The sequence below is a fragment of the Lolium perenne genome, chromosome 4, assembly GCF_019359855.2.
Source record: "Lolium perenne isolate Kyuss_39 chromosome 4, Kyuss_2.0, whole genome shotgun sequence".
Classification (NCBI taxonomy): Eukaryota; Viridiplantae; Streptophyta; class Magnoliopsida; order Poales; family Poaceae; genus Lolium; species Lolium perenne.
In genome coordinates, this window is record NC_067247.2 from 130178080 (window position 1) to 130192059 (window position 13980).

At 40.2% G+C, this 13980-nt stretch overlaps 1 protein-coding gene across 1 annotated transcript; it reads left to right on the plus strand.

The window, feature by feature from the left end:
* The first annotated feature begins 4944 nt into the window (after positions 1-4944).
* On the plus strand, positions 4945-5733 carry LOC139839121 (protein FAR1-RELATED SEQUENCE 6-like). The gene has a single exon (XM_071829166.1). It carries the CDS (start codon positions 4945-4947, stop codon positions 5731-5733), a length of 789 nt encoding a protein of 262 aa, XP_071685267.1.
* The last annotated feature ends 8247 nt before the right edge of the window (positions 5734-13980 follow it).

A 13980-nucleotide genomic window follows, 5' to 3' on the forward strand; every position in this document is an offset into this window, starting at 1 on the left:
AAATTACTCTCGAAGTGGGAAGGACCATATGTTGTTGAGGAGGTGTATCGTTCAGGAGCAATTAAAATTAGCTCTCTCCAAGGCAATGCTACACAAGTGGTGAATGGACAAAGACTCAAGCATTATATCTCAGGTGATTCTTATAATGTAGATGTTGATATCATTCGAGTGGAAACACCGGAAGCCTTCATCAAAGGTTAAATTGACAGTCCGCCAGAACTCGACTTTGAATAGGTAACAGTACTGGTAATAAAAAGTTCGCAATTTACTTTCCGAACAATGTTTTTGCTGTTTTTGGAAAATATGAAAAATTACGAGATCGAAACGGAGTGGAGGAGACGCACGAGGGCGTGCCCCCATAGGCCGGCGCGGGCCCCAGCCAGGCCGCGCCGCCCTATGAGCTGGCCGCCTCGTCGCCCCTTTCCGACTCTGGTTCGACCTGGTAATTTCCTTTTGTCGTGAAAATTTCTGCTATATAATCCCCCGGACCCCTGGAGGTCCGTATATCGTTTTCTCGACGTGTTTTGTTTCGAGCTGTTTCTGCCAGGATTTGTTTTCAATCTAGGAGCACCATGGGCTCCAACAACAAGGGCAAGGGGCTTTCGGAGGAAGAAGGGAAAATGGTGTCATCAAAACAAGAGCAGCAAGCCATTGGGAGTAAGCAAATCTTGGTGGGATCTGTTGACACTCGACGTTCTTTTTCTCATAACTTGCAGGGACCCTTACCACCCGCTATTAGCCTCGACTCTTTCCCCGTGTTGGAAGAAGCTCTACGGACTACCGATGAGTTTTGTGATCAATACCAGGCTCTAAGAAGAGAAGTGGAGATACTCCAGGAGGAGAATTACCGTCTCCGTAGAATGCTAGAATATTACTCGATTCCCATCACAAGGTCGCCACCGCCAACTTCGGATAACAATGAATCTCTTCGAGTCTTAGTGCAGAATTGCCAAACTGAGAAACTGAAGCTGAAGGAGATCTGTAAGAAGCGCGGGAATTCATCACCACCATCGCCGAAGGAGTAATTCATCATCGGTATTGGCATCCCCTTGGTTTGTTCCAAGCTTGGGGGAGTGCCGCGGTATCACATCATCACTACCTTTTACTTTTTACTGTCAAGTAGTGTCATATCATGAGTAGGGAAGTTATCATATAAGATGAGTTGCAGTTTGGAAGTATCTCTCCTTTAGTTGGTTGTCTATGTATCCCTTGGTGTGAGTTATCGTTACGGAATATTAATGAGAAGTCTTATCATTTACATATTGCACATCTTATTTTAGTTTGCAATCTCTACTATATGATTGATCTTGTTATTAGTATTGGTATCACCTTGGGAGCATTGAATAAATCTATTTGGTTTTGGCAAACTTAGCATTGGTCAATAGCAACAACATTTTGAGGTCTAAGTAGAAAAGAGAAATACATGTAGTTGTTTCATTATCTTTCTTTCTTGTTAGCTCATAGCTTATTATTCTGAAGTTAAAACTGTTTGTGCTTGCAAGGAAGATGCATGATTATTTCTATCACATGTATATTTGTTTGTTTCCTTCAACTCTTATGCTTGCTAATTAACCTTGCTAGCCAAAGACCTGAACTGAGAGGGAATACTTCTCGTGCATCCAAACCTTAACCCAAACCTATGTCATTTGTGTCCACCATATCTACCTACTACATGGTATTTCCTGCCATTCCAAGTAAATACTTCGTGTGCCACCTTTAAATAATTCAAAATTTACTATCTCTTATTTGTGTCAATGTTTTATAGCTCATGAGGAAGTATGTGGTGTTTTATCTTTCAATCTTGTTGGGCAACTTTCACCAATGGACTAGTGGCTTCATCCGCTTATCCAATAAATTTGCAAAAAGAGCTGGCAATGGGATTCCCAGTCCCAAATTAATTAATCTAAATAGACACTCCTCCATGGTATGTGATTGATGGACGGCACCCGAAGGATTCGGTTAGCCATGGCTTGAGAAAGCAAAGGTGGGGAGGAGTGTCACACAAAATAAAACTAAAATAAAAAGGCACTCCTTCATGGTATGAGATTGTTGGCAGGCACCCGAGGATTCGGTTAGCCATGGTTTGTGAAAGAAAGGTTGGAAGGAGTGCCATACAAAATAAAAATAAAATGGGAGCCGCTCTTTGAAGGTTTGTCTGGCAAGGGGGTTAGAGTACCCGCTACCAGTCGTTGACAACAACAAACACCTCTCAAAATGTTACTTTCATTCTCTTTATATGATTTCAAAACTGAAAAGCTCTAGCACATGATTTAATCCCTGCTTCCCTCTGCGAAGGGCCTGTCTTTTACTTTATGTTGAGTCAGTAAACCTATTTCCCTCCATCTTAAGCAAGCATTTGAGTTGTTGTGATCAAACCATTATATTGTGATTTGTTTCATCATGTCTTTTACTCTTCCTTGTTTAGTACAAGTTTTATCTAAATGAATATAGCTTTGCAAGTTATCAATGATCATGAGGTGACCATTATGATTGAGTATGAAAGTTGTGCCATATAAACTTTAACATGAGAGCGCTGCTCAATAAGATAAGTATAATCTGTTAATTGTTCTCTGACCAAGAACGAAGTTTGCCATCACCAACTATGATTTCTTATGCACCTTTATTTGTGATTACCTTATACTTGTTTCAAGTTGAGTTATATGAGGAAGTTGTTTACTAGAATGTCTTGTGTGAATGAATATGATGCTTCTTGTCCGTATTTTATTTATCGACTCTTCACTCCATAAACATGTGGTCCTGTTTACCGAGTTCAGTTTCGCTTGGGGACAAGCGAAGTCTAAGCTTGGGGGGAGTTGATACGTCCAATTTGCATCACTATTTTATATCATAATTTGCTGTTATTCATTGATATATTTCATATTTGAACACAATACTTATGTTATTTCATCTATTTTGCATGTTTCATGATTATTGGAGGATCGAGCACCGGAGCCAGGATTCTGCTGGAAAAAGTGCCGTCAGAATGCAATATTTCGGAAGATCAACAGTTGATGGAAATTATATCAAAAATCCTATTTTTCCAGATGACGAAGTGAGCCAGAAGGGGGAGCTGAGGGGACTCGAGGTGGGCCCACCCCATAGGCCGGCGCGGCCCAAGGCCTGGCCGCGCCGCCCTATGAGGAGGGGGCCCACAACCCCTCTCGCCTCCTTTTCTTCGCGTACGCCTTCGTGCCGAAAACCTAAGCTCCAGAGGGCACCTCGCGAAGAGTTACAGCCGCCTCTGCGGGGCGGAGAACACCAGAGAGAAAAGAGCTCTCCGGCGGGCTAAGATCCGCCGGGGAAATTCCCTCCCGGAGGGGGAAATCGACGCCATCGTCACCGCCATCAAGTTGGACATCATCTCCATCACCATCATCATCATCTTCATCATCATCACCGCCGTCTCCACCGCTGCACATCGTCATCGCTATAGCAATTTGGGTTTGATCTTGATTGTTTGATAGGGGAAACTCTCCCGGTATTGATTTCTACTTGTTATTGATGCTATTGAGTGAAACCGTTGAACCAAGGTTTATGTTCAGATTGTTATTCATCATCATATCACCTCTGATCATGTTCCATATGATGTCTCGTGAGTAGTTCGTTTAGTTCTTGAGGACATGGGTGAAGTATAAATGTTAGTAGTGAAGTATGGTTGAGTAATATTCAATGTTATGATATTTAAGTTGTGGTGTTATTCTTCTAGTGGTGTCGTGTGAACGTCGACTACACGACACTTCACCTTTATGGGCCTAGGGGAATGCATCTTGTACTCGTTTGCCAATTGCGGGGTTGCCGGAGTGACAGAAACCTAAGCCCCCGTTGGTATATCGATGCAGGAGGGATAGCAGGATCTCAGAGTTTAAGGCTGTGGTTAGATTTATCTTAATTACTTTCTTGTAGTTGCGGATGCTTGCAAGGGGTATAATCACAAGTATGTATTAGTCCTAGGAAGGGCGGTACATTAGCACAGGTTCACCCACACAACACTTATCAAAACAATGAAGATTAATTAGCCGTATGTAGCGAAAGCACTAGACTAAAAATCCCGTGTGTCCTCGAGAACGTTTGGTCATTATAAGTAAACAAACCGGCTTGTCCTTTGTGCTAAAAAGGATTGGGCCACTCGCTGCAATTGTTACTCTCGCACTTTACTTACTCATACTTTATTCATCTGCTACATCAAAACCCCCTGAATACTTGTCTGTGAGCATTTACAGTGAATCCTTCATCGAAACTGCTCGTCAACACCTTCTGCTCCTCGTTGGGATCGACATTCTTACTTATCGAAGATACTACGAGACACCCCCTATACTTGTGGGTCATCAGTGATCTTATGCTACGCTTAATTGGGTGTGTCCATTATATCATTCACACAATGACATAACCTTGTTATTAATAACATCCAATGTTCATGATCATGAAACAATGATCATCTATTAATCAACAAGCTAGTTATACAAGAGGCTTACTAGGGACTCCTTGTTGTTCACATAACACACATGTATCAATGTTTCGGTTAATACAATTATAGCATGGTATGTAAACATTATCATAAACTCAAAGATATTATAATAACCATTTTATTATTGCCTCTTGGGCATATCTCCAACAACTAGATGACAGTGACCTGCATTTGGTAGATGATGAAAGGCAGCAGCTGTAGCTAAAGTTCAAGGAATTTAATCCAGAGGTTGACATGGATTCTCATGTATTTAAAATAGGGATGAAGTTTGCAGACATAGAGGAGGTTAGGGAAGCAGTCAATGCATACAGCATCAGAAACAGAGTGAAGATAAGGAAAATATAAAATAACAGAGCAAGAGTTCACGTTGTTTGTGATTAAGGGTGTCCATGGTTTCTCAAGGTTGGCATTGATTTCCAGAGATCGGGTGGTTTTGTGATAACTGCTCATGAGAGCACAGGTGTGAGAGAGTCTATGAAATGAGGGCACTTACTGCTAGGTTTCTATGCAAGAAGTTCATTGATGAATTCAGGGACAACCAAAAAATGGATCTGCAAACATTTGTTGCTAAGGTGCAAAGAGAGTTCAATATGTGCCCTGACAGGTGGAAGCTTGGAAGAGCAAGAAAAGAAGCTCTGTTGGAAATCCATGGCAATGAGGAAGCACAATTCAATGTACTAAGGGATTATGGCCAAGAGCTAAAGAGAGCTAATCCAGGCTCTTCATTCTTCCTATCAACTAATTCTGTAAAAGATCCTAGCACTAGCATTGTCAAGGAACATTTGGCTACAATGTACTGGTCTTATGATGGTTGCAAAAGAGGTTTTCTCAGTGGATGCAGACCACTAATTTGCATTGATGGTTGCCGCATTAAGACAAGGTACAAGGGAGTACTGTTAACTGCAGTTGGCATTGACCCAAATGACTGCATTTTTGCCATTGCAATGGGCATGGTTAAGGTAGAATGCACAAGTGCATGGGAGTGGTTTCTGAGAACCTTGAGGGATGACTTGAACATCAGTAACACATCTTGCTGGACTATAATGAGTGATAGGAAGAAGGGACTGATTACTGCAGTTCACAAGGTTTTCCCTGATGCTGAGCATAGATTCTGTGTTAGGCATATGATTCAAAATTTCCAGAAGGCTGGCCATAGAGGAGAGACACTTAAGAATGACATGTGGGCAATTGCTAGATCAACAAACATTGCAAAATGGCAGAAAAATATGGACAAGCTCAAAGTGGACAGTGAGCATATGAGTGGGTAGAAGAACTTCAGCCAAACACTTGGATCAAGGCATTCTTCTCAGTTTTTTGCAAGTGTGACATGCTTCTCAACAACCACTCTGAAGTTTTCAACAACTACATATTGGCAGCTAGAGAAAATACTGTGTTGTCCATGCTTGACATGCTTTTCCACAAGCAGATGAAGAGAAACTTATCAAAATAGATGGATGCAGCAAAATGGCATGGAAGGATCGGTTCTAAAATCAAGAAGAAAATGGACAAATTAACTGAATGGAGTTTGAATTGCATTGTTAAACCAGCAGGAAATCACCTATTCTCTGTGCAATCTCATGAGCTGGAAAGAAGTTACTGTGTTGACCTGAAGGGGAAAACATGTGATTGCAGAAGATGGCAATTAACAGGTATACCATGTCATTGATACGTCTCCAACGTATATATAATTTCTGATGTTTCATGCTTGTTTTATGTATCATTGTCACATGTTTTATCTGCATTATATATCATTATTATACATTTTCTGGGACTAACCTATTAACAAGATGCCACAGTGCCAGTTCCTGTTTTCTGCTGTTTTTGGTTCCAGAAAAGCTGTTCGGGCAATATTCTCGGAATTCGACGAAACAAAAGCCAAACCTCCTATTTTTCCGAGGGACACACGGAGCCAGAAGGGCAAGCCCGGGGAGGCCCACAGCCTCCTCCCCATGCAGCCGCGCGGCTAGGCCCACAGGCGCGCCGGGGTGTGGGGATCCCACCTCGGGACTCCACCGACATCGCCCATTTGCCTATTTATTCCCCCACGACGCGAAAACCTGAGATATATCTATCATACTCCAGAAAGACTCTCGGAGCGCCGCCGCCATCGTGAAACCTAGTTTCGGGGGTCAGAACTTCCTGTTTCGGCACTCTGCCGGGACGGGGATCGACCCCCGGAGCCTTCTCCATCGACGCCACCACCTCCATCGTGCTCCGTGAGTAGTTCCCCCATGGACTATGGGTTCTAGCAGTAGCTAGTTGGTACTCTCTCTCCCATGCACTTCAATACAATGATCTCATGAGCTGCCGTACATGATTGAGATCCATCTGATGTAATCGGTGTTGTGTTTGTTGGGATCCGATGAATTGTTACATTATGATCAGTCTATCTATAAAGTTTGTGAAGTTATTGTTGTTGCAATCTTGTTGTGTTTAATGCTTGTCACTAGTGCACGAGTGGCATGATCTTAGATTTAAGCTCTATAATTATTGCTTAGATTGTATCTACAAGTTGTTTGCACATGTCTATGTCCGGAACCCGAGGCCCCAGAGTGACAGCAACTGGGATAACTGGAGGGGATGGCTTAGATATGGGGATCACATGTTTTCACCAAGTGTTAATGCTTTGCTCCGGTACTCTATTAAAAGGAGTACCTTAATTACCAGTAGTTTCCCTAGAGGGCCGGCTGCCACCGGCTGGTAGGACAAAAGATGTTATGCAAGTTTCTCATTGCGAGCATGTATGACTATATATGGAAAACATGCCTACATGATTAATAAACTAGATGTTCTGTCTTAATGCTATAATAATTATGTCAATTGCCCAACTATAATTTGTTCACCCAACACTTGTTATTGGAGAGTTACCACTAGTGTAGATAGCTGGGAACCCCGGTCCATCTTTCATCATCAAATACTCACTCAGTCCTATATGCCATTAGAAGTAGTATCAACTGTTTTCTAGTGCCATTGCCTCTGTGTTACTGCTACTGCTGTTGTGTTACTGTTACTACTGCTCTCATATTACTGCTGCTTTCACATCACCCCTGTTACTAGTGCTTTTCCAGGTGCAGCTGAATTGACAACTCAGTTGTTAAGACTTATAAGTATTCTTTGTCTCCCTTGTGTCGAATCAATAAATTTGAATTTTACTTCCCTCGAAGACTGTTGCGATCCCCTATACTTGTGGGTTATCAAGACTATTTTCTGGCGCCGTTGCCGGGGAGCATAGCTCTACTCATAAGTTCACCTGGGGAGTACACTCTACCTCTCTCTCTGTTTTATTTTATTTTGTTTTTCTTAGTTTACTTTTGTCTAGTTTATTTGTGCTTAGTTTATTTCTGTCTAGTATTATTTTGCTTAGTTTACTTTTGTCTAGTTTGTTTTTGTCTTGTTTTAATTTTCTTATATACCCGAAAATCCATAAAAATTTGAAAAACCGAAAAATTAAAAACTGTTGTTATGGAAGAACCCACAACCTTTATGGAGCTTATAGAATTATATATGAATTATAGAGAATCAAGAAAGGGTAAAGTCATGAGTGTCGTGTTAGAAAAAATGAATACAATTGCTAAAATCTTGCTTAAACGCCATGATATAAACTGTTGCTCTAAACAGATACTAAACATCTTAAATTCAAATGTAGCTTTAGTGAAGAAGTTTTAATTATGAACTATCATTGGAATAACTATATTCATCTTGGGTTCGAAGAAGTCGAACAATTTGTTTTATTTATGGGAGCCTCTGAGATAGAATCCTTCATGGCTAAAAATTATGAAACTTGTATTGCTTGTAAGGACCTTAAAGATTATGTCTCTTCTATCCTTGATTATTTCATAGAATATTACAACAATAATCCTTATATCATTGACTATAAAGAGAGACTCATTCATGCACAAGAATGCACTCACAATTTGCAGGAACCTGTGAAAGAAGAAATTGATGAACTTGAAAGCTCATTGGATGAAAAAGAGGAGGAGAGTGATGAACAAAAGGAGGAAGAATGGATTAGCTACCCATGCCAACCTTCTAATGAGAGTAACTCTTTATCTCTTACACTATTTGATTGTCTTCCATGCTTACCAAAGGAGGATGAATTTTATGTTCCTGTGGATTCTCTTGAAATATTCCCTATGAGTAAAACTTGTGAGAATAATTATGCTACTGTTATCTATGATAATCCATGCTATTTTGATAAATCTTATGATAATGCTTTGTTTGTGCTTGATATCGAAATGCATGGTACTAAAGAGTTTTGCTTAGCAAATGTTTATGATAAAGCTCTAGATGATGGTCCTATGTTACTTGATAATATTAATTGCACTAGTAATGAAAATGGGATTGGAGAGGTCTTGACTATATCTAGGAGTCCCATATCTCTTGAGAATGATCAATCATCTTGTTATAGATTTTTAAAAAGTGGGTTTGAAAGTTTTGATCCCACTATTTTTGAGCTTGATAAAAATTATGTGTTTGTAGATCATGAAAAGCATGATGTATGTGATAATTATATTGTTGAGTTTGTTCTTGATGCTACTGGAAATTATTATGAGAGAGGAAAATATGGTTGTAGAAATTTTCATGGTACTAAAACACCTCTCTACATGCTGAAAATTTTGAAGTTACTCGTGTTTTATCTTCCTATGCTTGCCACTTTGTTCTTCATGAATTTATTTGTGTACAAGATTCCTATGCATAGGAAGCGGGTTAGACTTAAATGTGTTTCGAATTTGCTTCTTGATGCTCCGTTTGATTCATTTTCTATTTTCATGTGAGCATCATTAAAATCTTATGCGCCTAGCTAAAAGGCGTTAAAGAAAAGCGCTTATGGGAGACAACCCATTATTTTATTTCTGTAATTTTTCTTTTATTTGAGTTAAGGTGATTGTTACTACTGTAGCAATACATTTTTATCTTTATTTTCTTGAATTGTTGTGCCAAGTAAAGTCTCTAATAGAAAGTTGATGCTAGATTTGGATTTCTGCGCAGAAACAGATTTTTAGCTGTCACGGTTTTGAGTTTTTATCTCTGTAGAAAAATCTAAAAATCTTGAAAAAATTCATGAGTAATCCTTAGATATGTACGCAACTTTCATTAGTTTCACTTTTTCCGATTTGAGCAATGGAAGTACCTCGAAAAATTCCATCTTTACTGGTTGTTCTGTTTTGGCAGATTATGTCTCCGTTTTTTGCATTGTCTCTTGTGGACTTTAAGTAAGGCTTTCTATACTTGGAGAGCTGTAGCTAATGTTTTATTGAGTTCTTGCAATGTGTCACTACAAAACTAAAGTGGATTAAAGATTTTTGAGTACTAACCCCTCTAATGAAGTTTATGAGAAGTTTGGTGTGGCAGAAGTTTTCAAGGGTCAAGTGAGAAGGGTGATATAATGTGATCAAGAAGAGTGAAGAGCCTAAGCTTGGGGATGCCCCTGTGGGTCACCCAACCATATTTCAAGAAGACTCAAGCGTCTAAGCTTGGGGATGCCCAAGGCATCTCCTTCTTCATCAGCAACTTATCAGGTCATCTCTAGTGAAACTATATTTTAATTCTTCCACATCTTATGTGCTTTACTTGGAGCGTATGTGTGCTTTTATTTTTGTTTGTTTGTTTTTGTTTCCTGAATAAAATTGGATCCTAGCACTCTTGTGTGGGAGAGAGACACGCTCCGATTTTTCATTTGAACACTTGTGTTCTTAATTTATTATTTATGTTCATGGCGAAAGCTGAAAGCCTCAGCATTGATTGTTATTTGGTTGGTTCAGAAAATGTTGCATGTGGTAGTGGTATAATGAAATACTTGCATAATCTTGTAGATCATTGAGCTTTGATAACCTGATTCTTTGCAAACGTTTTGAGGTATTTAGATGGTAAAGCTTGCTGGTTAAATAAGTTAAAATCAGTAGTGGATTGTTGTCTTTAAGCTTGTGCCGTACTATAAACTCTACTTAAATGGTTGAAGGTGTAGTTGGACTTGATAGCTTTCCATGTCTAAGGGTTCATCGTAATAACTAAGTTGTGCTGAAGGCCGAGGGATCTAGCGGGGTACTTGTGCCACCGTGAACGGCCCTCCTTGGAGTAAATTTTAATCATGCTCTTAATGTTGAACCTGCTAGTTGTCTGCAATAAGCTTGTGAGTTCTTTTTGACTAATGTTAAGCTATGGTTTTTGGCACTTCCACCATCCAAATTTGCTAGCCTCTTTGGTACTGTGCATTGCCTTTTGCTCATATTGAGAATTGTGCATACTTCGCCAGTACATCCAAACCCGTGGGAGGACTTCCTCTTGTTCTCCTACACATAAGCCCATACATCTTCCTCAAAACAGCCACTATACCTACCTACCGCATCATTTTCATAGCTGTTCCGAGATATATTGCCATGCAACTTCCATTTTACATTACATGACTTGTTGTCATTTATTATTTATATATTGCTTTGCATGATTCTATACAGCTGATGTGTGGTTTACCCATGTTACGCTAGATCATTGCACATCCTGCTACACTGGCAGAGGCATACAGTTTTATACATCATGTTTTGTTCATTATGAGTTATTTGTACCAAAAAGTGTGTTGTCATATTAGGATGTTGCCCCTAAAAGTGAAAAGAGCCATGGAGGCCATCGAAAAGAGAAACAGAAAAGGAAAAAAATAGAAAAAAGAAAATAGAAAAAAGAAAAAAAAGAATAAAGAAAAAGGGGGCAACATTACTATCCACACTTGTGCTCATGTTTTAGCACCTGCAGTATTCATAGTCATCATTTGTGCTCATGTTTAGCACCTATACTCCATGAGAGAGAGTTTTCATGTTTTACTAGTATAACTATGTGGGGAATTTACACTATAGAACTTGGGTTGTATATTCCAATGATGAGCTTCCTCAAAAGTGCTCTAGGTCCTCGTGAGCAACCAAGTTGGATGCACCCCCACTAGTTCCATTAGAGAGCTTTCATACACATATAGCTCTATGTGCATCCGTTGCATTGCAATCACTACTCCTTACATAGCTTCGATTCTAAGACTTCCTCTTGTCTAATGATCACTTATAGCTTTGTGAGATTTTCTTCCATTGGCCTTCCAAATCCCCATTAACGTTCTTTTTTGCCATAACATCCTGGTGCCAATACCAAATGCTTGCGCTCACCGGTTGAGTAGGCTTCAAAACAGTTGATTCATGATGTTCATGTTTATTTTTACTTGACTGAATCCTTCTATGTTGTGAAAATTTACTTGATGCTTGGAATGAAGGATAGAACTCCGACGCTGGATACTTAAAACATCTTTAATGAACTTTGTACGGTTTCATGTCTTTAAAGCAATAGTTCATGAAAACTTTTAGCTTGTTTAACTCTTGCATTATCATCTCTTATATCAACTATAGACATTTGCTTTGAATAATTTGATCTCAGTTCACATGCCTTACATCATTATTGGATCAGGATTATGTTGGTAGCATGTCACTTCAGAAATTATTTTCTTTTTATCGTTTACCTACTCGAGGACGAGTAGGAACTAAGCTTGGGGATGCTTGATATGTCTCCAACGTATCTATAATTTCTGATGTTTCATGCTTGTTTTATGTATCATTGTCACATGTTTTATATGCATTATATATCATTATTATACATTTTTTGGGACTAACCTATTAACAAGATGCCACAGTGTCAGTTCATGTTTTCTGCTGTTTTTGGTTCCAGAAAAGCTGTTCGGGCAATATTCTCGGAATTCGACGAAATAAAAGCCAAACCTCCTATTTTTCCGAGGGACACACGGAGCCAGAAGGGCAAACCCGGGGGAGGCCCACAGCGTCCTCCCCATGCATCCGCGCGGCCAGGCCCACAGGCGTGCCTGGGTGTGGGGAGCCCACCTCGGGACTCCACCGATATCACCCCTTTGCCTATTTATTCCCCCACGACGTGAAAACCCGAGATATATCTATCATACTCCAGAAAGACTCCCGGAGCGCCGCCGCCATCACGAAACCTAGTTTCGGGGGTCATAAGTTCCTGTTTCGGCACTCTGCCGGGACGGGGATCGACCCCCGGAGCCTTCTCCATCGACGCCACTGCCTCCATCATGCTCCGTGAGTAGTTCCCCATGGACTACGGGTTCTAGCAGTAGCTAGTTGGTACTCTCTCTCCCATGTACTTCAATACAATGATCTCATGAGCTGCCGTACATGATTGAGATCCATCTGATGTAATCGGTGTTGTGTTTGTTGGGATCCGATGAATTGTTACATTATGATCAGTCTATCTATAAAGTTTGTGAAGTTATTGTTGCTGCAATCTTGTTGTGTTTAATGCTTGTCACTAGTGCACGAGTGGCATGATCTTAGATTTAAGCTCTATAATTATTGCTTAGATTGTATCTACAAGTTGTTTGCACATGTCTATGTCCGGAACCCGAGGCCCGACAGCAACTGGGATAACTGGAGGGGATGGCTTAGATATGGGGATCACATGTTTTCACCAAGTGTTAATGCTTTGCTCTGGTACTCTATTAAAAGGAGTACCTTAATTACCAGTAGTTTCCCTAGAGGCCCGGCTGCCACCGGCTGGTAGGACAAAAGATGTTATGCAAGTTTATCATTGCGAGCACGTATGCCTATATATGGAAAACATGCCTACATGATTAATAAACTAGATGTTCTGTCTTAATGCTATAATAATTATGTCAATTGCCCAACTGTAATTTGTTCACCCAACACTTGTTATTGGAGAGTTACCACTAGTGTAGATAGCTGGGAACCCCGGTCCATCTTTCATCATCAAATACTCACTCGGTCCTATATGCCATTAGAAGTAGTATCAACTATTTTCTGGTGCCATTGCCTCTGTGTTACTGCTACTGCTGTTGTGTTACTGTTACCATTGCTCTCATATTACTGCTGCTTTCACATCACCCCTGTTACTAGTGCTTTTCCAGGTGCAGCTGAATTGACAACTCAGTTGTTAACGCTTATAAGTATTCTTTGTCTCCCCCTGTGTCAAATCAATAAATTTGGGTTTAACTTCCCTCGAAGACTGTTGCGATCCCCTATACTTGTGGGTTATCAGTCATCATGCCATTGCTTGTTGTAGAACAGATAGGAAAAATCATGAAACCCTTGTGCACAGTTGTTACACTGTTGATACATACAACAGAGCATATAGCTTCAACTTGGTTCCACTAAGAGGAAGAGTATTCTAGGAAAAAGTCAGTGCACCAGTTGTGCATCCACCTCTGTTCACAAAGGTTATGGGTAGACCAAAGAAAAACAGAAGAAAAGCACTAGAGGAGAAGATGAAAAAAGGAGTAAAAGTATTTACCAAAGCTGGTGTGACAATCCATTGCTCTATGTGTGGGAAAGCTGATCACAACAAGAGAGGCCACCTTAAATTTGTGCATGATCAAGTGCAACAACAACAGGATGGAATTATCCAGGAAGATGAAGAATATGACATCCCAGAAATTATTCAGGTTAGGAAACAACACATTTTATTGCATAACACACCTTATTACACAACACACTTTA

Coding starts and splice junctions, on each gene's coding strand:
- LOC139839121 (XM_071829166.1), top strand. CDS start 4,945: ATGAGGGCACTTACTGCTAGGTTTCTATGCAAGAAGTTCATTGATGAA.